The sequence below is a fragment of the Palaemon carinicauda genome, chromosome 11, assembly GCF_036898095.1.
Source record: "Palaemon carinicauda isolate YSFRI2023 chromosome 11, ASM3689809v2, whole genome shotgun sequence".
NCBI classification, from domain to species: domain Eukaryota; kingdom Metazoa; phylum Arthropoda; class Malacostraca; order Decapoda; family Palaemonidae; genus Palaemon; species Palaemon carinicauda.
The window spans coordinates 7,936,950-7,962,288 of record NC_090735.1 but is presented as its reverse complement, the minus strand read 5'-3'; the positions used below and the strand labels follow the sequence as shown (position 1 = coordinate 7,962,288).

At 45.3% G+C, this 25,339-nt stretch overlaps 1 protein-coding gene across 6 annotated transcripts in view; it reads left to right on the top strand.

The window, feature by feature from the left end:
• LOC137649953 (inhibitor of nuclear factor kappa-B kinase subunit epsilon-like) overlaps positions 1-25,339 on the top strand; it is a 127,180-nt gene that overhangs the window by 49,140 nt on the left and 52,701 nt on the right. For all 6 annotated transcript variants that reach the window (XM_068382924.1, XM_068382925.1, XM_068382928.1 and 3 more), the window contains 2 exons: positions 20,341-20,451; positions 21,816-21,956. In XM_068382924.1, the coding sequence (XP_068239025.1) occupies positions 20,341-20,451; positions 21,816-21,956 (252 nt within the window). The remainder of the gene's footprint in view (positions 1-20,340; positions 20,452-21,815; positions 21,957-25,339) is intronic.

Genomic DNA, 25,339 nt, shown 5'->3' with positions numbered 1-25,339 from the left:
GCCCGCGAGAGAATAACTTACCGAGGTACTTCGATGGCTAGTAGACGTTCCCAGAACTCTTCCCCTAAGGGTGGACCTGCTACGTCTGCCACGCGTAAGAAGGTACTCCAAGGCCTCCACGCTCTTCGTCTCACTGCCTTCAGAGTATCGAAAGACTCTCGAGAACTAGAGGTTTTTCGAAGGAGGCAACCAGAGCGATTGTTAGAGCAAGGAGAACATCCACCCTTAGAGTCTACCAATCGAAGTGGGGAATCTTCCTAAACTGGTGCAAGTCAGTATCCGTATCCTCGACCAGTACCTCTGTAACTCAAATAGCTAACTTCCTCTTATATCTGAGAAAAGAGCGATCTCTTTCAGCTCCCACTTTCAAGGGTTACAGAAGCATGTTGGCATCAGTCTTCCGTCACAGAGGCTTAGATCTTTTTAACAATAAAGATCTACAGGACCTCCTTAAGTCTTTTGAGACCACGAAGGAGCGTCGTTTGGTTACACCTGGTTGGAATTTAGACGTGGTTCTAAGATTCCTTATGTTAGACAGGTTCGAACCACTTCAATCAGCCTCCCTGAAAGATCTCACCTTTAAGACTCTTTTCCTGATATGCTTTACCAGCTAAAAGAGTCAGTGAGATTCATGCCTTCAGCAAGAACATCGGATTTTCATCCGAAACGGCTACATGTTCTACATCTTGGTTTTCTAGCCAAACACGAGCTGCCTTCTCGGCCTTGACCATATCGTTCGTTATTCCAAACTTATCGATATGGTTGGAAATGAACTAGAAAGAGTATTATGTCCTGTAGAGCTCTTAAGTTCTATTTTAAAAACCTTTACGAGGCCCGTCTGAAGCTTTATGGTGTTCAGTTAAGAATTCATCTTTGCCTATGTCAGAGAATTCTTTATCCTATTATTTTCAGACTGTTAATACGAGAAGCTCATTCCCTTCTGAATGAGGAAGACCAAGCTTGGCTGAAGGTAAGGACACACGAAGTTAGAGCTATCACAACTTCCGTGACCTTTTAATAAAATAGATCTCTGCAAAATATTTTCGACGCAACCTTTTGGAAAAGCTAATCAGTGTTCACGTCTTTTATCTTAAGAATGTCCAGTCTCTTTACGAGAACTGCTACGCTCTGGGACCATTCGTAGCAACGAGTGCAGTAGTGGTGGGGGCTCCACCACTACAATTCCCTAATTCCAGAACCTTTTTAATCTTTCTCTTGAAATATTTCTGGGTTGTCCGGAAGGCTAAGAAGCCTTCCGCATCCTGGTTGATTTGGCGGGTGGTCAAATTCTTTCTTGAGAAGCGCCTAGATTAGAGGTTTTGATGAGGTCCTTTAGTATGGGTTGCAGCCCTTAATACTTCAGCACCTAGGAGTCGCTCAACATCCTAAGAGGATCGCTAGGCTCAGTAAGGAAGACGTACTTAAAAAGGCAGAGTAATGGTTCAAGTCGACTTCCTTACCAGGTACTTATTTATTTTATGTTTGTTATTTTGAATAACGGCTAAAATAAGATACGGGATACTTAGCTTCTTTGTTAATATGTATGCTGGTCTCCACCCACCACCCTGGGTGTGAATCAGCTACATGATCATCTGGTAAGATTAATATTGAAAAATGTTATTTTCATTAGTAAAATGAATTTTTGAATATACTTACCCGATGATCATGAATTTAAGGACCCGCCCTTCCTCCCCATAGAGAACCAGTGGACCGAGGAGAAAATTGAGTTCTTGTTGACAAGAAGTACTTGAGTACCTACTCACAGATGGCGCTGTTGTGTACACCCCCACCATGTATAGCGATCGCTGGCGTATCCCGACCGTAGATTTCTGTCGGGCAACAGAGTTGACAGCCACATGATCATCGGGTAAGTATATTCAAAAATTTATTTTACTAATGAAAATAACATAATTCTGTTTTGGTTACAGCTCTCCTTCCGTGAGTGTAAGTGGTTGTGAGGGCACGTGCCTGTTGTGTAATTCTTGTTTCCTTTCCCTCGGGATTCCTCTTCGGAGCCTTCCCGGGGGAATGAATGTGTACTAATATTATTTGTTTTATTTTTTTACAGTTACCGATCTAGTTCGTTTCTGTAATATGGCAACGGTGTGAGCTGTCTTGTTGAGTCCTGGGGATTCGGCTGTTGCTGCCTCCCCCCTTGTATTTTCGTCAGGGGCGTGTCTCCTTCTACTGGAAGTACTCCCGTGACGACGGACAGCTCTCCAGTTCATTTTAGAACTCTCAGGAGGCTTGCCTCCTTGGGCGGGTAACTTTCCTTCCGAGGGAAGTTTTTTTCCTGTCCAGGCTTGAGTTTTTCCCCTTTTGGGGGGTTCTTCTCTTGCCTTTTTTTCGTGCGACTATGCTCTTGGTGCTGAGCGATCACACCTGCAGTTTCGCTCAAGGGGCTGGGCAACTGCAGGAGCTCCTCTTCGGAGGATTGCTCCTTTTAGGTCACTGGCTGACCAGTCTCTTCTACGAAGTGTTTCTCTTTCGTTCGCGAGAGAGTACACTCATAGAGACTCCTCTTCGGAGGATTCTTCTGTTGCTGTTGCTGTTGGCCTCCCTCGCCGTAAGGCCCACCGTCCGCCTCGTTGTAAGGGCCTCTCATCTCCCTATAAGGGTGCTAGAGGCGCCTTTTTGAATCTCCGTTTGCAGCCTACAACTCCTTTTTCTTGATCTTCTGCCTTGGTGCAGATGGACAGCAGTCTGATCTCGTCTTCCGACGGGCAACGGTCTTCCCGACGGACAACGGTCTTCCGACGGACATCAGTCTCCCGGCGGACAGACAACGGTCTTCCGACGGACATCAGTCTCCCGGTGGACAACGATCCCTTCGGGGCAAAGGGTTGCCTCCCACGGGGGTTCTTCCCTTGCGTGTCAGGGTTCCCCTGCGCGCCCTTCTGCTGTGTTCTCTCCTGCTCCTGCTCAGTGTTAGCGCACAGGCGCTCTCCTGCTCATCAGCGCTCTCCTGTTCGTCAGCGCTCTCATGATGATCATTCCTGCTGTTCCTGTTGGTTCCTGTTACGCGCCCTGTGCGCCCACGTTCGCCCTCGCGATCTAGAACTTCGGTTCAGGTCTGCTCGTCAGCGATCATCAGCTCGCCAGCGATCACCTGTCTCTCGGCGATCTCCGGATCGCCCGCGTGTGTTACAGCCGGCACGCCAATGTTCTCCAACACTTCTGAAGGAACATGGTTCGCCAGCTACTAGCTCACCTGCGCATGCTGCTCACCATCGCGCGATCGCCTACCTGCGGATGCTGCTCGCCATCGCGCGATCGCCTACCTGCGGATGCTGCTCGCCATCGCGCGACCCTCAACTGCGGATGCTGCTCGCCATCGCGCGACCCTCAACTGCGGATGCTGCTCGCCATCGCGCGACCCTCAACTGCGGATGCTGCTCGCCATCGCGCGACCCTCAACTGCGGATGCTGATCGCCATCGCGCGACCGCACACCTGCGGATGCTGATCGCCATCGCGCGACCGCCCACCTGCGGATGCTGATCGCCATCGCGCGACCCTGCGCATGCTGATCACCATCGCGCGATCGCCTACCTGCGGATGCTGCTCGCCATCGCGCGACCCTCAACTGCGGATGCTGCTCGCCATCGCGCGACCCTCAACTGCGGATGCTGCTCGCCATCGCGCGACCCTCAACTGCGGATGCTGCTCGCCATCGCGCGACCCTCAACTGCGGATGCTGCTCGCCATCGCGCGACCCTCAACTGCGGATGCTGCTCGCCATCGCGCGACCCTCAACTGCGGATGCTGCTCGCCATCGCGCGACCCTCAACTGCGGATGCTGCTCGCCATCGCGCGACCCTCAACTGCGGATGCTGCTCGCCATCGCGCGACCCTCAACTGCGGATGCTGCTCGCCATCGCGCGACCCTCAACTGCGGATGCTGCTCGCCATCGCGCGACCCTCAACTGCGGATGCTGCTCGCCATCGCGCGACCCTCAACTGCGGATGCTGCTCGCCATCGCGCGACCCTCAACTGCGGATGCTGCTCGCCATCGCGCGACCCTCAACTGCGGATGCTGCTCGCCATCGCGCGACCCTCAACTGCGGATGCTGCTCGCCATCGCGCGACCCTCAACTGCGGATGCTGCTCGCCATCGCGCGACCCTCAACTGCGGATGCTGCTCGCCATCGCGCGACCCTCAACTGCGGATGCTGCTCGCCATCGCGCGACCCTCAACTGCGGATGCTGCTCGCCATCGCGCGATCGCCCACCTGCAGATGCTGATCGGCATCGCGCGACACTGGCATGCTGATCACCATCGCGCGACCCTGCGCATGCTGATCTCCATCGCGCGACCCTGCGCATGCTGATCACTATCGCGCGACCCTGCGCATGCTGATCACCATCGCGCGATCGCCCACCTGCGCATGCTGCTTTTCATCGCACGATCGCTCACCTGCGCATGCTGCTCGCCATCGCGTCGGCATGCCACAACGCGCCATTGCCAACCTGCGCGTTAGCGCTCACCAGCTCACCACCGATCGCCTGTTGATCCATATCGCCAGCGGTCTTCCTCGCCCCCGCGGCAGCGCGTTTCCTCGCCATCACGCTAACGCTTGCGTTCGCCGCCTCGGACTCGCGCTCATTCACCTGCCCACCCTCGCGACCGCTCGCCTGCGCGCCCCTGCGACCGCTTGCCTGTGCACCCGCGCAACCGTTCGCTTGCGCGCCCACACGCCCACGTGCCTGCACGTCTACGCTCATGCGCGTCCGCGCCCATGCTCTCCAATGTGCGCCCGCGCGCGAACCAACGGTTTTCCATCGCGCGGACGTACGGTGTTCCGTCGCGCGGACGTACGGTGTTCCGTCGCGCGGACGTACGGTGTTCCGTCGCGCGAACCGACGGTGTTCCGTCGCTCGAACCTACAGTGTTTCTTCGCACAAATGTCGGCTTATTTCTTGCAGTATCCATTGCTCGTCTGCGGGTTATCGCTCGCTGACCACCAGCTCTCGCCCTTCCTACCACGCTCGCCCTCCTTCTGCGCTCCTTCGCTCACCTTCGTTTGTGTTCCTGCGTTACCGCGCATGGGCGCTTCCACGTTCGCCCACGCGCAAATCTTTGAATTACCGTCGCGCGAGCTCCAGAGCGATTGCGACCACGATTTCCAATGGGATTTTCGCAGCATGGCCAGCCTGGCGAGTTCTTCTGGAGCGTATTTCCAGAACACGGCCTCACCCCGTAAACGCAGAGCATGGCACTTGCAAGAATAAGAGAAACTTCAGGGAGATCTGAGCAACACTCCTCTTTCCTGAACCTGGGTTAGCCCTTCCCCGTCATTCCCTGGAAGGATTTTTGGCGGGGGGGCTTTCCGTTCGAGATTTCTCCATCGGATAAGGGGTGACTGCTTACCCCTTCCTCTGGGAGCTTACCAGGTCCTTTCCCTCCTCGGTTACGGCCCGAGGTTTGGTTCAAGGAAGCTACAGGAAGATCATGGGTACTTTCCTCCTCTCGAGCTCAGGCACCTTGGCCTTTCGTCGGTAAGTATCTAACTTGCGGACAAGCTCAATGTTGTACCATCTGGACGCGCTGACTTGAGGGCTTCCTTCGGGTGTCTCATCTGTGGAGGTCGACGACCTCAGACACCCTTCCATCCTTGAGAAGAGTTTGTTTGTGCCCAAGGACAGAGACTTAGACAGCGGCTGTGCGGAGGAAATCGACTTCCGTTTTCACTCCTCCAATGCGCTTTCTTCCAGACTCTGCAGGGCTCCAGCGCCCTTTTCTTTCAACCACGTCGGCCTAAGTTATCGGCTACGACAACTGGGACAAGGTGTCCAATTGCAGTTTCATCCTGTCAGGAACAGATGGCACGGGAGGCTCCCCTGGGGAGGCATAGTCCTAAAAGGAGCGGCAGAGTTCACGAACTCTAGGATTGCAGGTTTTTCGCTGGGAGGATGCTTAAGGTTACTCATCCGAATGACAGCTTCCCGATGCCCATTCCCGCACAATCTCTGTGATCAGCCAAGGATATCGCGCCTGCTGTCTCTGTCAGCGAATTCAGTGTCTCTGAACCTCTATGCCATAGCGTCAGCAAGAGTTGCCCGGTTGGGTAGAATGATCCATACCTTAGGCGAAGGTCTTCCTTAGGATCATCGACGGCTTCACCCCCGGCCTCTTCAGTCGATCCTTTCTTGTAAGGAAGGATCTGGGAGGGGATGTCCGTAGTCGACCTCTCAGCCCTGATCAAGTTTGTCGAACAAACTTTGGCCAGCGTAGACCTGCAGAATCGATCAGACTGGTAACGAGGCGACAGGACTCCTTAAACCCTGGATCGGAAGGACGGGTACTTTCAGTTTCCATTCCATCCATCTTCCAGGGAGCTCGTCGAATTCAGCCTAGACTGCAAGTATTCCTGCTTATGATGCAGTGTAGCTATCCCGCCGTGGCATAGCAGGTTTGTTTCCCCAGAGAACTCTCCCTGCCTTCCTCTTGGCCGCTCAGGTGCAGGCTTCCGCCTCCTCTGCTGTTTGGAGGGCTGGTCAACTCCGGTAGGCTCGGGTTCGACCTTCTTCAGCGCCGGGATAAGCTTCCAGATGCTTACCATGAGTGTGGGCTCATGGTATTTTGCTTGGAGCCTTCTCTTCCTCTGCCTCAACATCTGGAGTATCTGGCCATGATATTGAGTCAACGGCCTTACCACGTTGGAAACCCCGCTTCTCGTCCGTCCAGCGAGGTTAAGCAACGTCGGTACTTGGATGGGTGACCACCTGGGGACGCCAGATTCTGTTACCACATCCTCCGAGCCTTCCTTTCAGTTTGACTGTGGCAAGACTGAGGAGAGTCGCAGTACCTGTTCTCAGTCAAGCAGAGCTTTCAGCCCTACCTTGGAACGTTTCCTAGTTCTCCTTTCCTCATTGACCCGTCTATAGTCCGAACGGTCGCCTCAGGATAAGTTCCATGTGGGGCGGTCCAAGTTCCGGTGGCTTCAGGCAATGTTTAACCGGACTTCCTGGCCCCTATGGGACCAGCGGAACTATTAGACCTGCAATGGGTGTTGACCTATGGAGCGTCTTGATGGTAGTGGATATTCTCGTCCTTTCCCCACATTCTTGATGCTGTTCTCGGACTCGTCAAAGGAAGGGGGGGGGGGGCATGTTCCGGTCCAGGCCTATGGTCAGGACCTGAAGGATACCTCTCCATCATTCAGGCAGGCTTAGGGGCCTTAGTCTGGCCCCTCTACAGATCCTACAGCTCCTGCCGAGTCACCCCGTGCGTGTCGACTTCATGATTCTGGCGTATTCTAACCAGCAGGGGACGCATTTTCACACCTTCACATCTTGCAGTAGAGATACCGGGATGATTGAGATTCTCTCAATACCACCATCGGCTCTCTCATTCCAGGCAGGGGAATGTTCTCTCCGACTATCTGAGCAGAGCCTCGTAGAGAGAGTGTACCTAGGGTCTTTGACCTTGGGTAACCAGCAAGTACTGGTCTGGGGGACCTGATCGCGACAGCTTGGAACCTCAAGCTTCGCTGTTCTTCCCCCCCAGTCTCAGACCCCGAGACTCTGGCAAGATGCATTCCGGTGATGGTGGGACAACTTCGAGGCCTGCGTCTTCCCGCCTTTTTGTCTTTGGACAATGGGTCTCAACAAGACCAGGTTGTCTGTCAACCTTTCAATGGGAGAGCTCCACTGGGACTATGCGCAGAACGGTTTCTGGACCCTCTGCTTCCCCTGACGGAACTCCCGGGAGAGCTTCTCCCACGGCGTAGACTACTCAAGCAACCACACTGCGACATCTCTCCCGAACCGGGGCGTCGCTTCGGCTTCATGCCTGGAGACACTACGCCTCCTCCTCAAGAAGAGACAACCCGCTACAGTCGCGGTACGGAGGTCGCGTCATCTGCGATAGTCATCCACAGGGGTCTTCCAGGCAAAGTGAAGAGTCTAAGGTGGTTGGTGCCGTGGGAGATATACCTCTTCCCTTGAGGCCTCTTCTCCAGCAATAACGGTCTTATTGCCTTTCGGCGGGAGGAAACTCCTTTCCGCTCTCGGCAATGAAGCCTGTCGCTCAGCCTTTCCCTGACCTTCAGGCTTAAAGGAATAACTTTTTCCTGCCCGCTGGATCTATCCTCGCTCATGCGAAGCTGCGATCGTCTCTGCCCTATTCGGAGGAAGACCTCCAACTTGGAGCATGGCTCGGACTTTTGGTCCTTTAAGAGATCTTCTCAAGACCCTTTACGACAGGCCCCGGATTGTATTCCGCCTTGGGTCTCCTGCTCACTCTGGCCACGGCCAGTGTGTAAGCAATCTTCTTGGTCTCTTACTACTCCCCCCTTTCTAAGGAAGAGGGGAAGGCAACATTCAGGTTCGCTCCTGAGTTGTTGGCTAGACTCAGAATCTGGGGGTCCCGGCCCTTCGGTCCAATTCCTTCAAGATTTCGAGTCTCCATTCTGTATCTGATGTCCCAAGACCTTCTCTTTCTTGCCAGTAAAGGAATCGAGAGGTTAGCGCTGGGAGCAGCTGCAGTTTGTCCTCAGTTGCAGCCGATTTGGGAGCACAAGGAGGACACGGGGGAGAGTCACCAGTATACCTCTCCAGCCCGGACTCAAGGACATTCATCTCGACCTGTCTCCAGACACTCCCCCGTCACGTCGCCCTACAGCACGATGTTGGATACATCGCAACGTCCCTCGCCTTCGAGTAATACTACTCTTTGACGCAGGTGCTACAAGCTGGAGTCTGGAAGCGTCTAATGACCTTCGCAGCCCGCTTCCTGCAGGGCGTGTCCCACAGGAGTCTCGATACGTTTTCTATCGCTCTGTGGTGGCTACACAACAGCTGGTCTAACCTCAGGCTCCTTTTTGGACAGGTAGCAGAAGGTTGAGGGCATTGTTATTAGGTTTTAGTCTGCATGAACGAAAGAAGTATGTCTGGCTCTTATTTCTTTCTTCATCATCCCCTCTACGGGGAAGCAGCATCCTGCTCTCTGCATAGCTGACCTCGAACCTCTGCAGGTAAACCATGCTTCCTTGTGTTCCGAGTATTGAGTCAATACTGTCGCGTCCCCCATTCCCTGACGAGGTGGTATTGGGAACATCCTAACCCAGAGTTCCTTCTGGAACTCCAGGTCAACTGCCTAGGACGGGTCACACTTCTTCCTTCACACACAAGCTTACGTAGGCCACATGGTTCCTTGCGGAGCAAGGAACTTGTGAGGTGCAGGGACTCCTTTTCTCGAGTGCGACTCACTCGGATTCTGAGTCCCCGGGTAAAGCCAAAGCCAGTATGGCTGGGGACTTTCCACCCTACCTAAGGGGTAAGTCACCCTCTGTAAATAGCGTGGTTTGTATTTCGGTTACGGAACAAATGACAAATTCGAAGATAATTTGTATTTTTCCTAACCATACAAACCTTAGCTATTTACACATATTTGCCCGCCAGCCCTGTCCCCCAAGACAAGTCCTACCTCTAAGTGAAAGTGAGCATTCATCTGTGTGTGAGGGGGGGGAGGGGTAGCTAGCTACCATTCCCCTACCCCCCCGCTAACTAGCGCGGGGGTAATACACCCTCGTTAAATTTTAATGGCTCTCCATTTCAGCTGCGCTAAAAGGTAAACCCTCTGTAAATAGCTAAGGTTTGTATGGTTAGGAAAAATACAAATTATCTTCGAATTTGTCATATTAATACCCAAAGATATTGGACAAATTCCTTGTTTGATATTGAATATATAAAATTGATAGATACAGTACAGGACTACCTGTCAGTTTAAAATGAAGTTTAATTGGGAGTGCCTAGAAATAGAGATTTTATAAAAAAAGAAGCCAGAAACCTCTTGTATATCTATATTTAAAAATGAATTTATATATTTAAGCAAATTTTTTATTGGTAGGATTTACTCTATCTCCCTCATGAAGAAGTAGAAAACTACAATCTTTGCACTACTTGGCTAAGTAACCTAAGTTTCCTCCTATACTTCTCAATTTTATTGCCTCGCCTTCTACATAAGCAGGGAATTTGTAATTAAAGTGATGAGATCTGTTCAAGGACAAGAGAAAGAATGATTGCCAATCTGAATTAGGCTAAGTACATTTCATAAGTAAATTTTTATTATAGTGCAGAATCTTAAAGAAATATTGTAAGACATTGTGAGAAGCCATCCTGCTATAGTGTAGGCAAAGAAATGATAGATTTAGCTCATTCACAAGCATATAGGGCAGGCAAAATTTATTTTATTCTTATGTGTATGCAAGCCTTTCATCCTTTAAAGTAGCGTAGCCAGAATGGTCGTCGAAGTCATTAACAAGGCAATTAACAAAGGGCTTGGGGCTTGAGTGCCAAATTATTTGGTGTGGGGTCGGCGCTGAAAGGGTCATGTTTCATATGTGAAAGTAAGGTATATATGTTCTTACAGATGCCTTTATAATGACCATGGCACCAATAGCAAGGTGGCGACACCTGTTTGGTAGAAGGTTCTTTTGGATGATTGGCTGATAAAATGTTAAACCAGTTAAAAAATCTGTGTCAATGCACTCTGGGAACTTACATTTAAATAAACATAATTTTGATCATGGAATGAATTGTTTTAATACTTACTGGAGTACCTTAGAAATGATAGCCTTATTTGTAGCTGGAGAAGCATTAGTGAAAATGTGAGTATCCTACCTGACAGGGAGAGCTTTGATTTTTCTTGAAGAAAGTGTCTTGAATCTGTTTGGCTTTGGAAGAACATCAATAAACTGATAAATATTGAAATAATTATTTTTATTAGGAAAATTGTTTGCTCAAAGTACCTGTTACCATATTCCCCTGTTGCCACACCTTTGTTATATTAAAAAGAATGAAATTTAGAGATAAAATGGTGACCATTGATATAAGTAGAATCACCAAGTAATAATCAAAAATTTTCCTTAAATAGGGAATCAATACTGAGTCATCTACACCTACAGTGTGTACTATTAAAAAATTTGTTTAGATAGAAAATTTGAACTTATAAAACATAACGTTTTAAATTTTAGTAAATTCATTAAGTACAGTATGTGGACATTTTTCAATATTAAACTTACCCGATAATCATGTAGCTGTCAACTCCGTTGCCCGACAGAATTCTATGGAGGGATACGCCAGCTATCACAATACTAGAAGGGGGTGTACTTACCAGCGCCACCTGTGGCCAGGTACTCAAGTACTTCTTGTTGACACCTCCTCAATTATTCCTCTGTCGTGCTTCCGGCAAGACGTTCTGGGATACGCTTATGGTCTTCGAGTATTTTCACGGCTAATTGGTGAAGTATTCTCTCAGATTAACGGCTGTCGCTTTACTGGAAACCTTCTTATATTAGCTAGATAGCTTTTATATAGTCCTGATTAACGGTTAACGAATTTTTGCTTGATTTTGGAACCCCCTTTGGCTAACTCTTTGGATTCAAGATGTCTGACATTTCGCAAGCCCCCTCCCATAGACGATGTAGGTCTTGCAATAGGTGTATTCCGAAGGCCTCGGTAGATCCTCACACCGCTTGTTCTGACTGTAGGGACAGACCCTGTCAGTTAGAAAATCGATGTGAGGAATGCGCCGGACTTTCGGAATTGGAATTTGTCCGTCTTTTGAAATATTCAACTAAGTTAGAGAGAGGTAGAGTTAGGAGGAGTTCTTCTCACTCTTCACTGTTTTCCTCACCTCATGATCCCCTACCTTTTCCTACCCCTGTAGTGGCTACCCCCGAACCTACTGTTTGCCCTCCGCCTGATATGTCTGTTGTTTTGCGTGCTATTCAGGCCTTAGGCGATAAAGTAGAGTCAGTGGTAAGTGACCATAAGTCTCTGATGGCCGAAGTAAAGGAACTTAAGGTCAAGAGTGCAGTGGGTGGAATTAGTGCCAGTGCTGTGACGAGTGCTAGTGTCAGTGCAGTGCCAAGTGCTAGTGTCAGTGCCAGTGTGGTGCGTGAGGATATTTCTGTGCGAGCCAGTCGTCCTCCCAGTCCGGGACCTCTTGCAAGCTCCCAAGCCCAGGGGAGAAGCAATGTCGAAGGGCATAAGGGTTCGGCAGGCCTTGTTAGGCGCACAGAAGTATCCTCGGTGGTTGCGGGCGTGTCTTCCAAAGACCGTCACTCCCACCTGCAGACGATTGAGCCCGTCTTTATCTCGTCCGCTGATCAACTGTCTGGGAAGAAACGTTGGTCTCAGGTCTCGAGACCGCTTAAACGCAGAGTCCAGTCCGCGAGTGCTCAGCCAGGTTGCAGTCATTGGCTCAGCTCTGACTCGCCTCAGTCATCTGTCGACTGCACTCCGCCCAAGAGCAGTAAGGTTCTGCCACAACAGAGCTCGACTGTTAAGGCTTTTCCTCAGTCTGCTGTCGTTTCTGCCGATCCCAAGTGGACTCTTCTTCAGTCCATGCAAGCACAGCTTTCGGACTTGATGCGTGAGTGTCGGGCTGAGAGTGTTGCGCCTCCGCCTCCGCCTGCTCTCGCTCCGCCTGCGTTCGCTCCGCCTACGCTCGCTCCGCCTACGCTCGCTCCGCCTGATCGCAGTACCACCTGCCAGGCGTACGATGTTGAGCCACATTCTGAGTTTGCTGTTCCCAGTGGTGTTCAGCCTACGCCTTCGTTAAGGCAACCTTTGCTTTGGGATCAGGAGGATTATTCCTCTCTTCCTCCGCCTCCCCTTGCTGCTCCACCAGTGGTGCAACTCTCGGTTGAGGTACAACAACCTCTCCCGTCCATGAGTCAGTCTCCTCAGCTCTCGCTGCAGCGAGCTCAACCCTCCACAAGGCAAGCACCACTACACCTTGGCCCTGCGCCTCAGGAGCCTCAGCTTGCGAGACAATTACCTTGTTCTGCGCAGCCTCAACCTCATCCGCTCATACCACAGGAACAGGAACTTGCTACTCCGCTTCCGCCAACCGCTCAGCAAGCGCTTTCCTTGGGTTCAACCTCTCATGCTAGGAGTCAGCCTCCTCCACCCATGCGCCTTCCTTCTGCTTCGTCTGTTATTCAGCCTTTGCAGTCCGAGCCTCAGGTTTTCCCTCAACAGTCACTTGAAGAGGAAACCACTATTATTGTTCCTTCTCGTTCTGACTCTGCAGTTCAGCATTCTTGTCCGATCTCTTCGCTACACTCTGGTGATGAGGCTTCGGATGATGAGGAGGCACACCTGGATCCCTCATCAGACGTGGATGAATCCAAGCTTTCTCCACAGTCTATTGATTTTCGTAAGGTCTTGGCTCTACTTAGGGAGGTTTACCCAGACCACTTTGTCTCTGCTCTTCCCCGCTCTCCGCCATCTGAGTTTTCGCTGGGCGTACAACAAGCTAAGTCCACCTATACTAAGCTAGTCCTAGCTAGATCCTCTAAGAGGGCTTTAAGGATCTTAGGGGAATGGCTGCAGTCTAAACAACACCTTGGCAAGACTTCTTTCATGTTCCCTCCAACGAAGCTCACTTCGAAAGCGAGCGTTTGGTATGCCACAGGAGAAGCACCAGGCTTGGGAGTACCTGCCTCTGCCCAGGCTGACTTCTCAAGTCTGGTAGACTCGCCTCGGAGAACTGCAATGAGACGCTCGAAGGTTTGTTGGACCTTCTCAGACCTGGATCACTTACTGAAAGGAATGTTTAGAGCATTTGAAATGTTCAACTTTCTAGACTGGTGCCTGGGGGCCCTCAGCAAGAAGACCTCTCCTGCGGACAAAGATTCTGCCATGCTATTAATGTCCTGCATGGATAAGGCCATTAGGGATGGTTCGGGTGAGCTTGCGTCGATGTTTGTATCAGGGGTTTTGAAGAAAAGGGAACAACTGTGTACCTTCCTTTCCGCCAGCATTACACCTTGCCAACGGTCCCAACTCCTTTTTGCTCCGCTCTCGAAGTTCCTCTTCCCCGAAGAGCTGGTTAAGGACTTGTCTGCTGCCCTGATACAAAAGGATACACACGATCTTGTAGCCTCATCGGCTCGTAAGTCTAAGGTTGCTACCTCAGTCCCCAAGACTTATCGCTCCCCAGTGGCTGATACCCCTGCTACGAGGTTCATACCGCCCTTTCGTGGTAGAGCCCCCAGCCGAGGAAGCTCCCGTCCAGACTCTCACAGGAGCAAGTCTAGGAAAGGATCCAGGACATCTAAAGGAAAAAACTGACTCTCCGCATCTCCAGACAGCAGTAGGAGCCAGACTCAAGATCTTCTGGCGAGCCTGGGAGAAGAGAGGTGCAGACGCCCAGTCTGTCAGTTGGCTGAGGAACGGTTACAGGATTCCATTCTGCCTCAAACCACCTCTGACCACATCGCCCATCAACCTCTCTCCCAACTACAAAGAAGAGGACAAGAGGCTAGCATTGCACCAGGAGGTGTCGCTACTTGTGCAGAAGAAGGCAGTGGTTATAGTCCGGGACCATCAATCCCCGGGCTTCTACAACCGTCTCTTTCTTGTGGCCAAGAAGACAGGAGGTTGGAGACCGGTGCTGGACGTCAGCGCTCTCAACGAGTATGTCACCAAGCAGACGTTCACGATGGAGACGACGAAGTCGGTCTTAGCAGCGGTCAGACAGGAGGACTGGATGGTCTCGTTGGACTTGAAAGATGCATACTTTCACGTTCCTATTCATCCAGACTCCCAACCTTTCCTGAGATTCGTTTTTGGAAAGGTTGTCTACCAATTCCAAGCCCTGTGTTTTGGCCTAAGCACAGCTCCTATGGTCTTTACTCATCTGATGAGGAATGTAGCAAAATTCCTACACTTGTCGAACATCAGAGCCTCCCTCTACTTAGACGACTGGCTGTTGAGAGCCTCCACGAGTCGTCGTTGTCTGGAGAATCTCAATTGGACTTTAGACTTAATCAGAGACCTAGGTCTATTAGTCAACATAGAGAAGTCTCAACTCATTCCCTCCCAATCCATTGTGTACCTGGGAATGGAGATTCGGAGTCAGGATTTTCGGGCTTTTCCATCGGCCCCCAGGATAAGCCAGGCCCTAGAGTGCATCATGAGCATGCTGAAGAGGAGCAGTTGCTCAGTGAGACAGTGGATGAGTCTCACAGGGACCCTCTCATCACTGGCCCTGTTTGTCGAGCTAGGGAGACTCCACCTCCGCCCTCTTCAATTCCATCTTGCAGCTCATTGGGACAAGGGTTCGACTCTCGAAGCAGTCTCTATCCCTATCAACCAAGAGATGAAGACCACTCTCCTGTGGTGGAAGCACAACCTCCTTCTCAAGGAGGGTCTATCGTTGGCCATTCAGACCCCCAATCTTCATCTCTTCTCAGATGCATCGGACTCGGGCTGGGGTGCAACCTTGGACGGACGGGAATGCTCGGGAACGTGGAACGAGGAACAAGGATTACTCCACATCAACTGCAAGGAGCTGCTAGCAGTTCATCTAGCCCTGTTGAACTTCAAGTCCCTCCTGCTAGGCAAAGTGGTGGAGGTGAACTCAGACAATACCACAGCCTTGGCTTACATCTCCAAGCAAGGAGGGACCCATTCGAGGAGCCTATACGAGATCGCAAGGGACCTCCTCATTTGGTCAAGAGGTCTAAACCTCACTCTGGTCACGAGGTTCATTCAGGGCGATATGAACGTCTCAGCAGATCGCCTAAGCAGAAGGAATCAGGTCATTCCCACGGAATGGACCCTCCACAAGAGTGTGTGCAACAGACTTTGGACCTTGTGGGGTCAACCTACCATAGATCTGTTTGCCACCTCCATAACCAAGAGACTTCCGCTGTATTGTTCCCCTGTTCCAGACCCTGCAGCGGTTCATGTGGATGCTTTTCTACTGAACTGGTCCCATCTCGACCTGTACGCATTCCCACCGTTCAAGATAATAAACAAAGTTCTGCAGAAATTCGTCTCGCACGAAGGGACACGGCTGACGCTGGTTGCTCCCCATTGGCCTGCAAGAGAATGGTTCACAGAGGTACTTCAATGGCTAGTCGACTTCCCCAGGACTCTACCTCTAAGAGTGGACCTTCTACGTCAACCTCACGTAGACAGGTTGCACCCAAACCTCCACGCTCTTCGGCTGACTGCCTTCAGACTGTCGAAAGATTCGCTAGAGCTAGAGGCTTTTCGAAGGAGGCAGCCAGTGCGATTGCCAGAGCAAGAAGGGTTTCCACTCGTAGAGTCTACCAGTCTAAGTGGGAGGTCTTCCGAAGCTGGTGTAGAGCCAATTCAATATCCTCTACCAATACCTCTGTGACCCAAATAGCTGACTTCCTTCTACATCTTAGGAATGAGAGATCCCTTTCAGCACCTACGATTAAAGGATATAGGAGTATGTTGGCTTCAGTTCTCCGCCACAGAGGTTTGGACCTGTCTTCCAACAAGGACCTTCAAGACATTCTTAAGTCTTTTGAGACGTCTAAAGAACGTCGTCTTTCCACTCCAGGCTGGAATCTAGACGTAGTCTTAAGGTTCCTTATGTCATCTAGGTTCGAACCTCTCCAGTCAGCTTCCTTCAAGGACCTTACCCTCAAGACTTTTTTTCTCGTTTGCCTTGCAACAGCTAAGAGAGTCAGTGAGGTTCATGCCTTCAGCAAGAACATTGGTTTCACAACCGAATCTGCAACATGTTCTTTTCAGCTTGGATTCCTAGCAAAGAACGAGCTTCCTTCACGTCCTTGGCCTAGATCGTTCGAAATACCTAGCCTCTCCAACATGGTAGGTAACGAACTAGAGAGAGTTCTTTGCCCTGTCAGAGCTCTCAAATATTATCTTAAGAGGTCTAAACCTATTCGAGGACAGTCAGAAGCCTTATGGTGTGCCATCAAGAAACCTTCGAGACCCATGTCCAAGAATGGGCTTTCGTATTATATAAGGCTTCTGATCAGAGAAGCACATTCTCACTTAAAGGAGGAAGACCTTGCATTGCTGAAGGTAAGGACCCACGAAGTAAGAGCCGTAGCTACTTCGATGGCCTTTAATAAAAACCGTTCTCTGCAGAGCATAATGGATGCAACCTATTGGAGGAGCAAGTCAGTGTTTGCATCATTTTATCTGAAAGATGTCCAGTCTCTTTACGAGAACTGCTACACCCTGGGACCATTCGTAGCAGCGAGTGCAGTAGTAGGTGAGGGCTCAGCCACTACATTCCCTTAATCCCATAACCTTTTTTAACCTTTCTCTTGAATACTTTTATTGTTGTTTTTATGGTTGTTACGGTAGGCTAAGAAGCCTTCCGCATCCTTTGATTTGGCGGGTGGTCTATTCATTCTTGAGAAGCGCCTGGGTTAAAGGTTTGGTAGAGGTCCTTTAGTAGGGGTTGCAACCCCGTGTACTTTGGCACCTTTGGGTTGATTCAGCCTCCAAGAGGAACGCTGCGCTCAGTAAGGAAGACGAACTTTAAATAAAGAGGCAGAGTAACGGTTCTATTCGACTTCCTTACCAGGTACTTATTATTTCATTGTTATTTGAGATAACTGTTATATGAAATATGGGATACTTAGCTATCCTTTAATCTTGTACACTGGTTTTCACCCACCTCCCTGGGTGTGAATCAGCTACATGATTATCGGGTAAGTTTAATATTGAAAAATGTTATTTTTATTAGTAAAATAAATTTTTGAATATACTTACCCGATAATCATGATTTAATCGACCCTCCCTTCCTCCCCAGAGAGAACCAGTGGACCGAGGAATAATTGAGGAGGTGTCAACAAGAAGTACTTGAGTACCTGGCCACAGGTGGCGCTGGTAAGTACACCCCCTTCTAGTATTGTGATAGCTGGCGTATCCCTCCATAGAATTCTGTCGGGCAACGGAGTTGACAGCTACATGATTATCGGGTAAGTATATTCAAAAATTTATTTTACTAATAAAAATAACATATTGGGCTGAAAGGCAGCAAAGGAACATATGACTATGCAAAGAACATCACATAATAGCATACAGTACCAATGTTGGGAACATTGAAAGAAAAGCAAGAGTGTCTTGGCAAACATTGTGAGAGTCCAATTGGTAATAGAATGTTGTGAATGGTGTACTTAGCTCTCTTTTGTCAGTGCAGTAAAGTTCTGTAAATATTTTCACTTCCATTCAATATTTGTGTATTTCCACACTTGTGTTACACATGGCCTCTTAGTAATGGGTGAATTTTGGACATTTTCTTATGGACAATTGGCTTCTGGAACTATATGGGGGCATGCTGGTTGAATGCTGAGGTTTAGAGGACTTGAGAACACTCTTGATTTCCAAACCATGAGGAAGTAGGTAGCAGTTTTGATTCTAGATCTCTGCAGTAAGGTTTTTCTTATTTTGAAGAAAGGTGACTTTGCCCGATTTAAGAGTTTTGTAAATTTTCTAGTAATTTCCTGTGCATGTTAAGTTTATAATTTGTTATCAGTGTAATTATTTTGAGCATTTATATGTGTTTGGAATCAGATGATAGGGTTTTTCATATGTTAGTATTGTAATAAGAACAGCATAAAATGTATGGCTAATATTTCTTGTTTTTTGGATTACCAGTGTTCTCATGAACACTTGAGGTCACCACTTTCCCTTCAACCTATCTTTTGTTCTCGTGTCATCTTTAATTATCTCTTCTTACAGTGTTGCCCTACCCTGGTGTTTAAGTTACTATACCATCATTTTATTTACACATTGACTGTTTGTATGGGCCTCGTGTAGTCAAGGAATTTATTTCTGTAGTACTGGTCATTTGCGTTTTCTTGGTAAAAGCAAAGCAAATATGAGTTCTGGATATTTTCCTTTTTAAAAGTTCCAGCTACTGGGATCTTTTTTGTATTGTATAAAGTTAGGTACTGTATAATTTTCAGTTGCACTCACATGAAGTCCAGAGGTTTGTCTTACCAACCTTCTAGTTGGCATGTCTAATTTTCTTGTGACTTGTAGATACTGTATCACTAATCTCTGTGAGGTTCTTGGTAGCAGTGGAAAGATATTGAAAACTACCCTTGCTGTAGTATTAATCAATACATGTAGGGAAACTAATACAGTAGTTTCAGCTGTTTATTTACAAATCCATATCTTACACAAAATCCCACCTCCTGACCCTTCAGATTTAATTCATTCAACAAATTTAGGCTTGCTTACTTTTTGGGATATGGTACAGTACATACTTTACTATGTATCATTATATTATTATTATTATTACTTGCTAGGCTACAACCTATAAGCCCAGGGGCTCCAACAGGGAAAATAGCCCAGAGAGGAAAGGAAACAAGGAAATATAAAATATTTTAAGAACAGTGACTACATTAGAATAAATATTTCCATATAAACTATAAAAACTTTAACAAAACAAGAGGAAGAGAAATAAGATAGAATAGTGTGCCCGAGTGTACCCTCAAGCAAGAGAACTCTAACCCAAGACAGTGAAAGGCCTTGGTACAAAGGCTATGGCACCACCCAAGACTAGAGAACAATGGTTTGATTTTGGAGTGTCCTTCTCCTAGAAGAATTGCTTACCATAGCTAAAGAGTCTCCTCTATCCTTACCAAGAGGAAAGGGGCACTGAACGATTACAGTGCAGTAGTTAACCCCTTGAGAGAAGAAGAATTGTTTGGTAATCTCAGTGGTGTCAGGTGTATGAGGACAGAGGAGAATATGTAAAGAATAAGCCAGACTATTATGTGTATGTGTAGGCAAAAGGAAAATGAACTGTAACTAAAGAGAATAATCCAATGTACTGTACAGTAGTACTCTCTGGCCAGTCATAGGACCCATAACTCTCTAGCGGTAGTATTTCAATGGGTGGTAATTTATATACTCATGAAAGATGATAGATTTTATTTTTATAAGTAAAAATTTAGCTCCAAGATTATTCATATCCAGAAAAATCTTTGGTTATTGCGTAACCACGGAAGATTTCGGTAAAGACTTTCAAACAAATACAGTAGTTTGTTAATCAATCTGGATATATGATTAAATCTGAGTAATTTATAACCTAGTAAATTCCTTGTAGTGTGAGCTTTAAATGCTTATCATTGCTCAGAATACCTGAGTGTGAATGCTTTAAATAACACTAAAGTGCCCAGCTTGCAAAGCTTTTACTCCTGTTGCGTATCCCTTACTCTATTGCTTAATTTGATCTGCATTTTTTTATTTCATATATGATGCGTAACCTTAAGATATTTATATTCCTGATTTTTCTTTCACAAGGGAATGTAGAATCCTTTAAAGTTCAGTATTGTAGTACTGTATGACAGGTATGCATTGTAAGGTTAATTTGACTGCATGTGTATTTTCTAGATTCTTCCCCTATGAACAGTGTTGGGGAACAGTAAAGAAACTGTATGACAGCTATGCCCTTAGTTTAGAATCTTACAGGTTAACTTCCCAGAGTTGACGATCAATTGGTTATGACATCAAAGATGTCTTCATTGAATATCATTGTCGTATTTCTTTTACCTTTAAAAACTCATTGTGTTTTAGGTGAGTGTAACAGGAATGTCATTCCTTCGGGGATCTGCCAACTATGTATGGTGTACGACATCTGTCCTGGGGAAAGGTGCCACTGGAGCAGTGTTCCAGGGTGTCAACAGGGTAAGATATGAAGTTTATTTTTCTCCAAAAACGTTTTAGATCTGTTTGTTCCTACATGTATAAAAACTTTTTGTCTTTTAGAATAGGGAGAGTAGCTTATTGGTGGGTAGGAAAGGCTCTTAGAACATAAGTTCTTTTTTCTTTGTTCTTTGTTCTGAGTGCTGTAAATTCACACTTCCCACTTCAACCACCCTTTTTCCAGCTCACATTAAGACAACGTATTTTAAAGGGCTCAAGTCTGTATAGCTTTGAAAAATACAAATACAGTACCTTTAAAAGAATTTATTTGGTTAATGTTATGATAATGTAGCATTATCATTTAGATTGTCTCCAACATTTGGTTTTAACATCAAACCACTCTCGGAACTGTGAGAGTATTGTAAGAGATCCAGAAAATGAAAGCTTCAAATACAATTTGTGTAGTGATTGGGAAAAGCCATCATGTGAAGGATTAAATGTCATACCAAATGAAAGTATTAGTTATAATTCAGGATGAGAATTCAATGTTCCATATAATGAAGTACATAACTCTAGTTGCTTTTTAGCCAGTTTTAAATAAAGGTGAAAATATATACATTGAGATACTAACGACTGAATATTCTGTAGTGAAATCACTATGTCATGATATAGAACTTAACCACAAGACTGATTGGTTATATTTAGTTCTGCATTAATGTGCACTTACAAGAAATGGTTGCTAAACAGGAAAAACAAATTGTAAAACTCTCAATATATTGTTCAATAAAAAAAAGGGTTGGTACAATTTCAGGGCCCTCAAATGTAGATATGATTATTGTCCCAACTATTAAGAGCGCAGTACAGTACTGGTACTTTATTGTTACTGAAGATACCTTAAAGGAACATACATATTAGGGCAATTACAGTATATTTTAATGTTTTAATTCTATTATTTGAAGTGTTTAGCCGAGTCTTGTTAAATGCAACTATGGCAATGAGAAATTTGGATTTTTTTTAATCAAGCACAGTTTTCCATTTAATGTTAACTTCCTTATTATTATTATTATTGTTATTATTATTGTTATTATTATTATTATTATTATTATTACTTGCTACACTACAACCCTAGTTGGAAAAGCAGTATTCTATTATCCCAGGGGCTCCAACATGGAAAATAGCCCTGTGAGGAAAGTAAACAAGGAAAAATAAAATATTTTAAGAAAAATAACATTAAAATAAACATCTGCTACCATTAAAGGACATTAATAATATTTTTCATGATAGGACACAATTTATGGTCCCTGTCCCTGGGTTATGTACTGTACTGTAAGTTATTTTAATAGGAACAATAATTAATATATTTTTATCTGGTTCTCGATTTGCTTCATTGTCATTATTTTTCGCAGCACACCGGTGAGCCAGTTGCAGTTAAGACCTTCAACCAGTTGTCGCACATGCGTCCGCATGAAGTGCAGATGCGCGAATTTGAAGTTCTTAAAAAAGTGAATCATGAAAACATTGTTAAACTCCTTGCTATTGAAGAGGAGGTAAGTTGAATAATTGTTTGTATTTGTAAAGGATCAATAATTTTTCATTATTTTCACGTTGGTCATAGGCTTTTTGCAATGTTTAGAGGACTGAATGTAACTTTCTGCATCATATTGGAGATAAAGATCTTATGTTCAGTTTGTTTAAAGTATACTGTGCAGTATTACAACATGAAAAGTAACTGCTGTGGTACTTTTTTAATATTTTCTCCCAAGTGATGTATACTGTATTTATTTTCTCGAATACAGCATGCTTCCAGCATATTGAACTAAGGTGCTGTTTTATCTTATTTACTCCCTACAGTATTTATCTTTTTTCATATTTACCTCCTTTTTTTATATAAAATAACTTGCCTGTGAAAGTGTGACCGGGCTGCTTACTAAGAAGAAACTCCAAGAGTAATTAATGGTGAGATAGAATGAATAGAAATTAAAATATCCCGTTATCAATTTTTCAGGACGTCTGATTTACCAATAAGAATATTTAAATTTCTATTTATTAAATAAAACACAAAGTTGACAGAAACAAGTGTCTCCTAGTGTGTTATTTGGTCTGTGAGCAGAAAGGAATTATCTGACCTACATATACAGTTTTCTCTCAAAACTATTTACTGTATGTAGGTCGGTCGAGGCCCTTTGCGTCAATAGGCGTAGGCGGAGATGATGACATATGCAGTGATATATTTATGCAACTTCTAATAGAAAAATATGTAAAATATTAACCCTTTTACCCCCAGGCTATTTGGAACTTTCCAACCCTTAACCCCCAAGGGGTTATTTTTTTTCAAGCACATTTTGCAGTATATATTTTTTAAATTGCTCTAACAGCCTTAATTTTCATCATAGAGAGGTCAAATTGGTCTCATTCTCTTGGAAAATGCCTAAAGTTTCTAAAAAAAATCATCAAAAATATGCAAAAAAAAATGTAAACAGCAGTTTTTTCCAAGGACGTACCGGTACGTCCATGGGGGTAATGGGATGAGTTTTGTGAAACGTACCAGTACGTCCTTTGGGGGTAAAAGGGTTAATACAGTACTGTATTTTCAGATTAAAAACAAACTATGACTAAATTGATTCCATCGTAAGTAAAAAGGTCACTGAATGCAAGTACAATGCTATACTGTATATCCATAGGTAATGCTCACATTTGGAGAAACAGACTCACAGGTGATGTCTAACATGAATTCCTCTCTTGTTGTTAAAATCCTTTTGTCAATTTGTATCTGCATTTGCTGTGTTTTATGGAGAGCACTTGTGGTGTAATTTTGATGGAGAACTATTTTTTCACAAATTGCTAATTTGAACAAATCATGGTCCTTGGATAGCATGACGTATTTTTATGTATCACAGTATATATAAGGCTAGTTTAATGTATTTTCCGATGTCTGTAATCATTCTTCTCCTATTGACTTACTAACTTAAATGTATAGGGATGTAAGTGTTATTGTAAAATGTACTTTGTGTATCCTCATGCATGCGCATTACGTATGTGTGTTACAACGCTGTTTACGCTAAAGAAAAAGGAGATTATCAAGTCTTAAAAGTCTCTAGTAAGAAAGGACATACTAATCATGCTAGCATTGCTGAACATGTTACATGCTTTTCTCAAGCAATGCAACTCAAATTGGATTCTAGTATCAGGAAATTTCTTTGTCTGCATCGCTCTCCATTATATTTCTTCATTCTTTTTTTGAGAATTATTGGATAACCCTTAGTGGGACCCTTTAGTGTTTGCAGGGAGAGAGTTAATGGAGATCAGGTAAATGCTGATGTAGGTATGGCTTACTGTTTTTGCAGGTGTATATATTATAGGGGTGTAATGAATCTGTTTTTGCAGGTGTATATATTATAGGGGTGTAATGAATCTGTTTTTGCAGGTGTATCTATTATAGGGGTGTAATGTATCTGTTTTTGCAGGTGTATATATTATAGGGGTGTACTGTATTTAAATGGCCCCATAATACTGGTCACAAATGGTAGTTGTGAATTTATACCTTATAGTGTTCCTTTACTTTATGAATTACAATACTAAAAATTAAAAAGCCCTTGTAGAATTCCTAGGAAATAAATAGCGAATTAACTTTCATTAAAAAAAAATTTAAAACTTTGGAGAAAATCATTTATAATTTAAATTTACAGTATTAAGAAAATACCTATTAACAAGTTTAATTGTTTGGTAATCTTGGTTATTAAGATCTGTAAAAAGATCTATAAAGCCCCATATTTGAAGTATATAGTGGTTTCTTCTTTCAAATTACAAATTCTTACTTTTTAATCTTACTCGATCACAATTTTCTGGTCAAGATAAACAAACTGAGCACTGTAATGCAATAGGTGCTTAAAAATTTTATGATATAGTAACCGCCCAAATTTAGATGATCCTCGACACTTTCCATTTTCTTTTTATGTTTGTGTTTTATTTCAAAAAGATATGTTCTTTAGTTCTCCATTAAGTTCTATTTCTTCATTTTGACTGTCAGAGGTCATATGTTGGATTGGGGCATTTTATAATGTCCTTGAAGTTATGAAAATGTGTCCTTGAAAATTTAGTTGCATTTTTAGTCATACTTGTATTAATTTAAATCATAAGATATTCATTAAGAACAGCAGTCTTCTAAATCTACAAGAAAGGTGACTTCTGTATTAGTTACTTACTGTATTCAAGCTACCAGTAATGACTTGGAGAATTTATTAATGCTTGGAACTCTCAGGTAATCTTAAGTTTCAAGAATTACTAAAGTACAGCTTTTTAGGGTTTGCACATTTGTGCCCCACAGAGAAAGTCATTAATGGAGGTCCTTTCTGTGAAGGATAACTACTACCATATGTTGTGGAAAAATGTAAGAATATTAAAGCCCCTAACAAAAGAATATCAAGGCCCCCTCAACAATTTCTTTGCAAACTATGATCTTTAGCCTCATGATTTAGAAGAACTTATAGTCACAGTTTTTAGTGCAAAGTAGGACAACCAGCTAGTTTCTATTTTATGTTTGGTTTACAGCTAAGTATTTCATCTACCTAATGTGGCACTAGATAAGTGGATAGGTTACAAATTGATGAATTGTATCTGTGGTTCATGTATTTCTCAGTTTACTCTCTCTGAGGTGTCAAATATGCAACTTTTCATCGTGAAAGAATTTAGTTACCTTTGTTACAACAATCTGGTTTCTGCATAAATAGTCCAGTAATCTGCATAATGTATGAACATGTGTTACTTTGTTGCAGTCCAATCTCTCTACAAAGTTGGACTAGCAGGAACTGTAGCTGTAACAGTTCATCTTCAGCCTTTATTGCATTTTCATGAGAGATTTAATAGCTTCTACCATGATATTTTGGCTTGCAGGAATTTTGTTTACTATTACAATAGGATTCCAAGTTTTCAT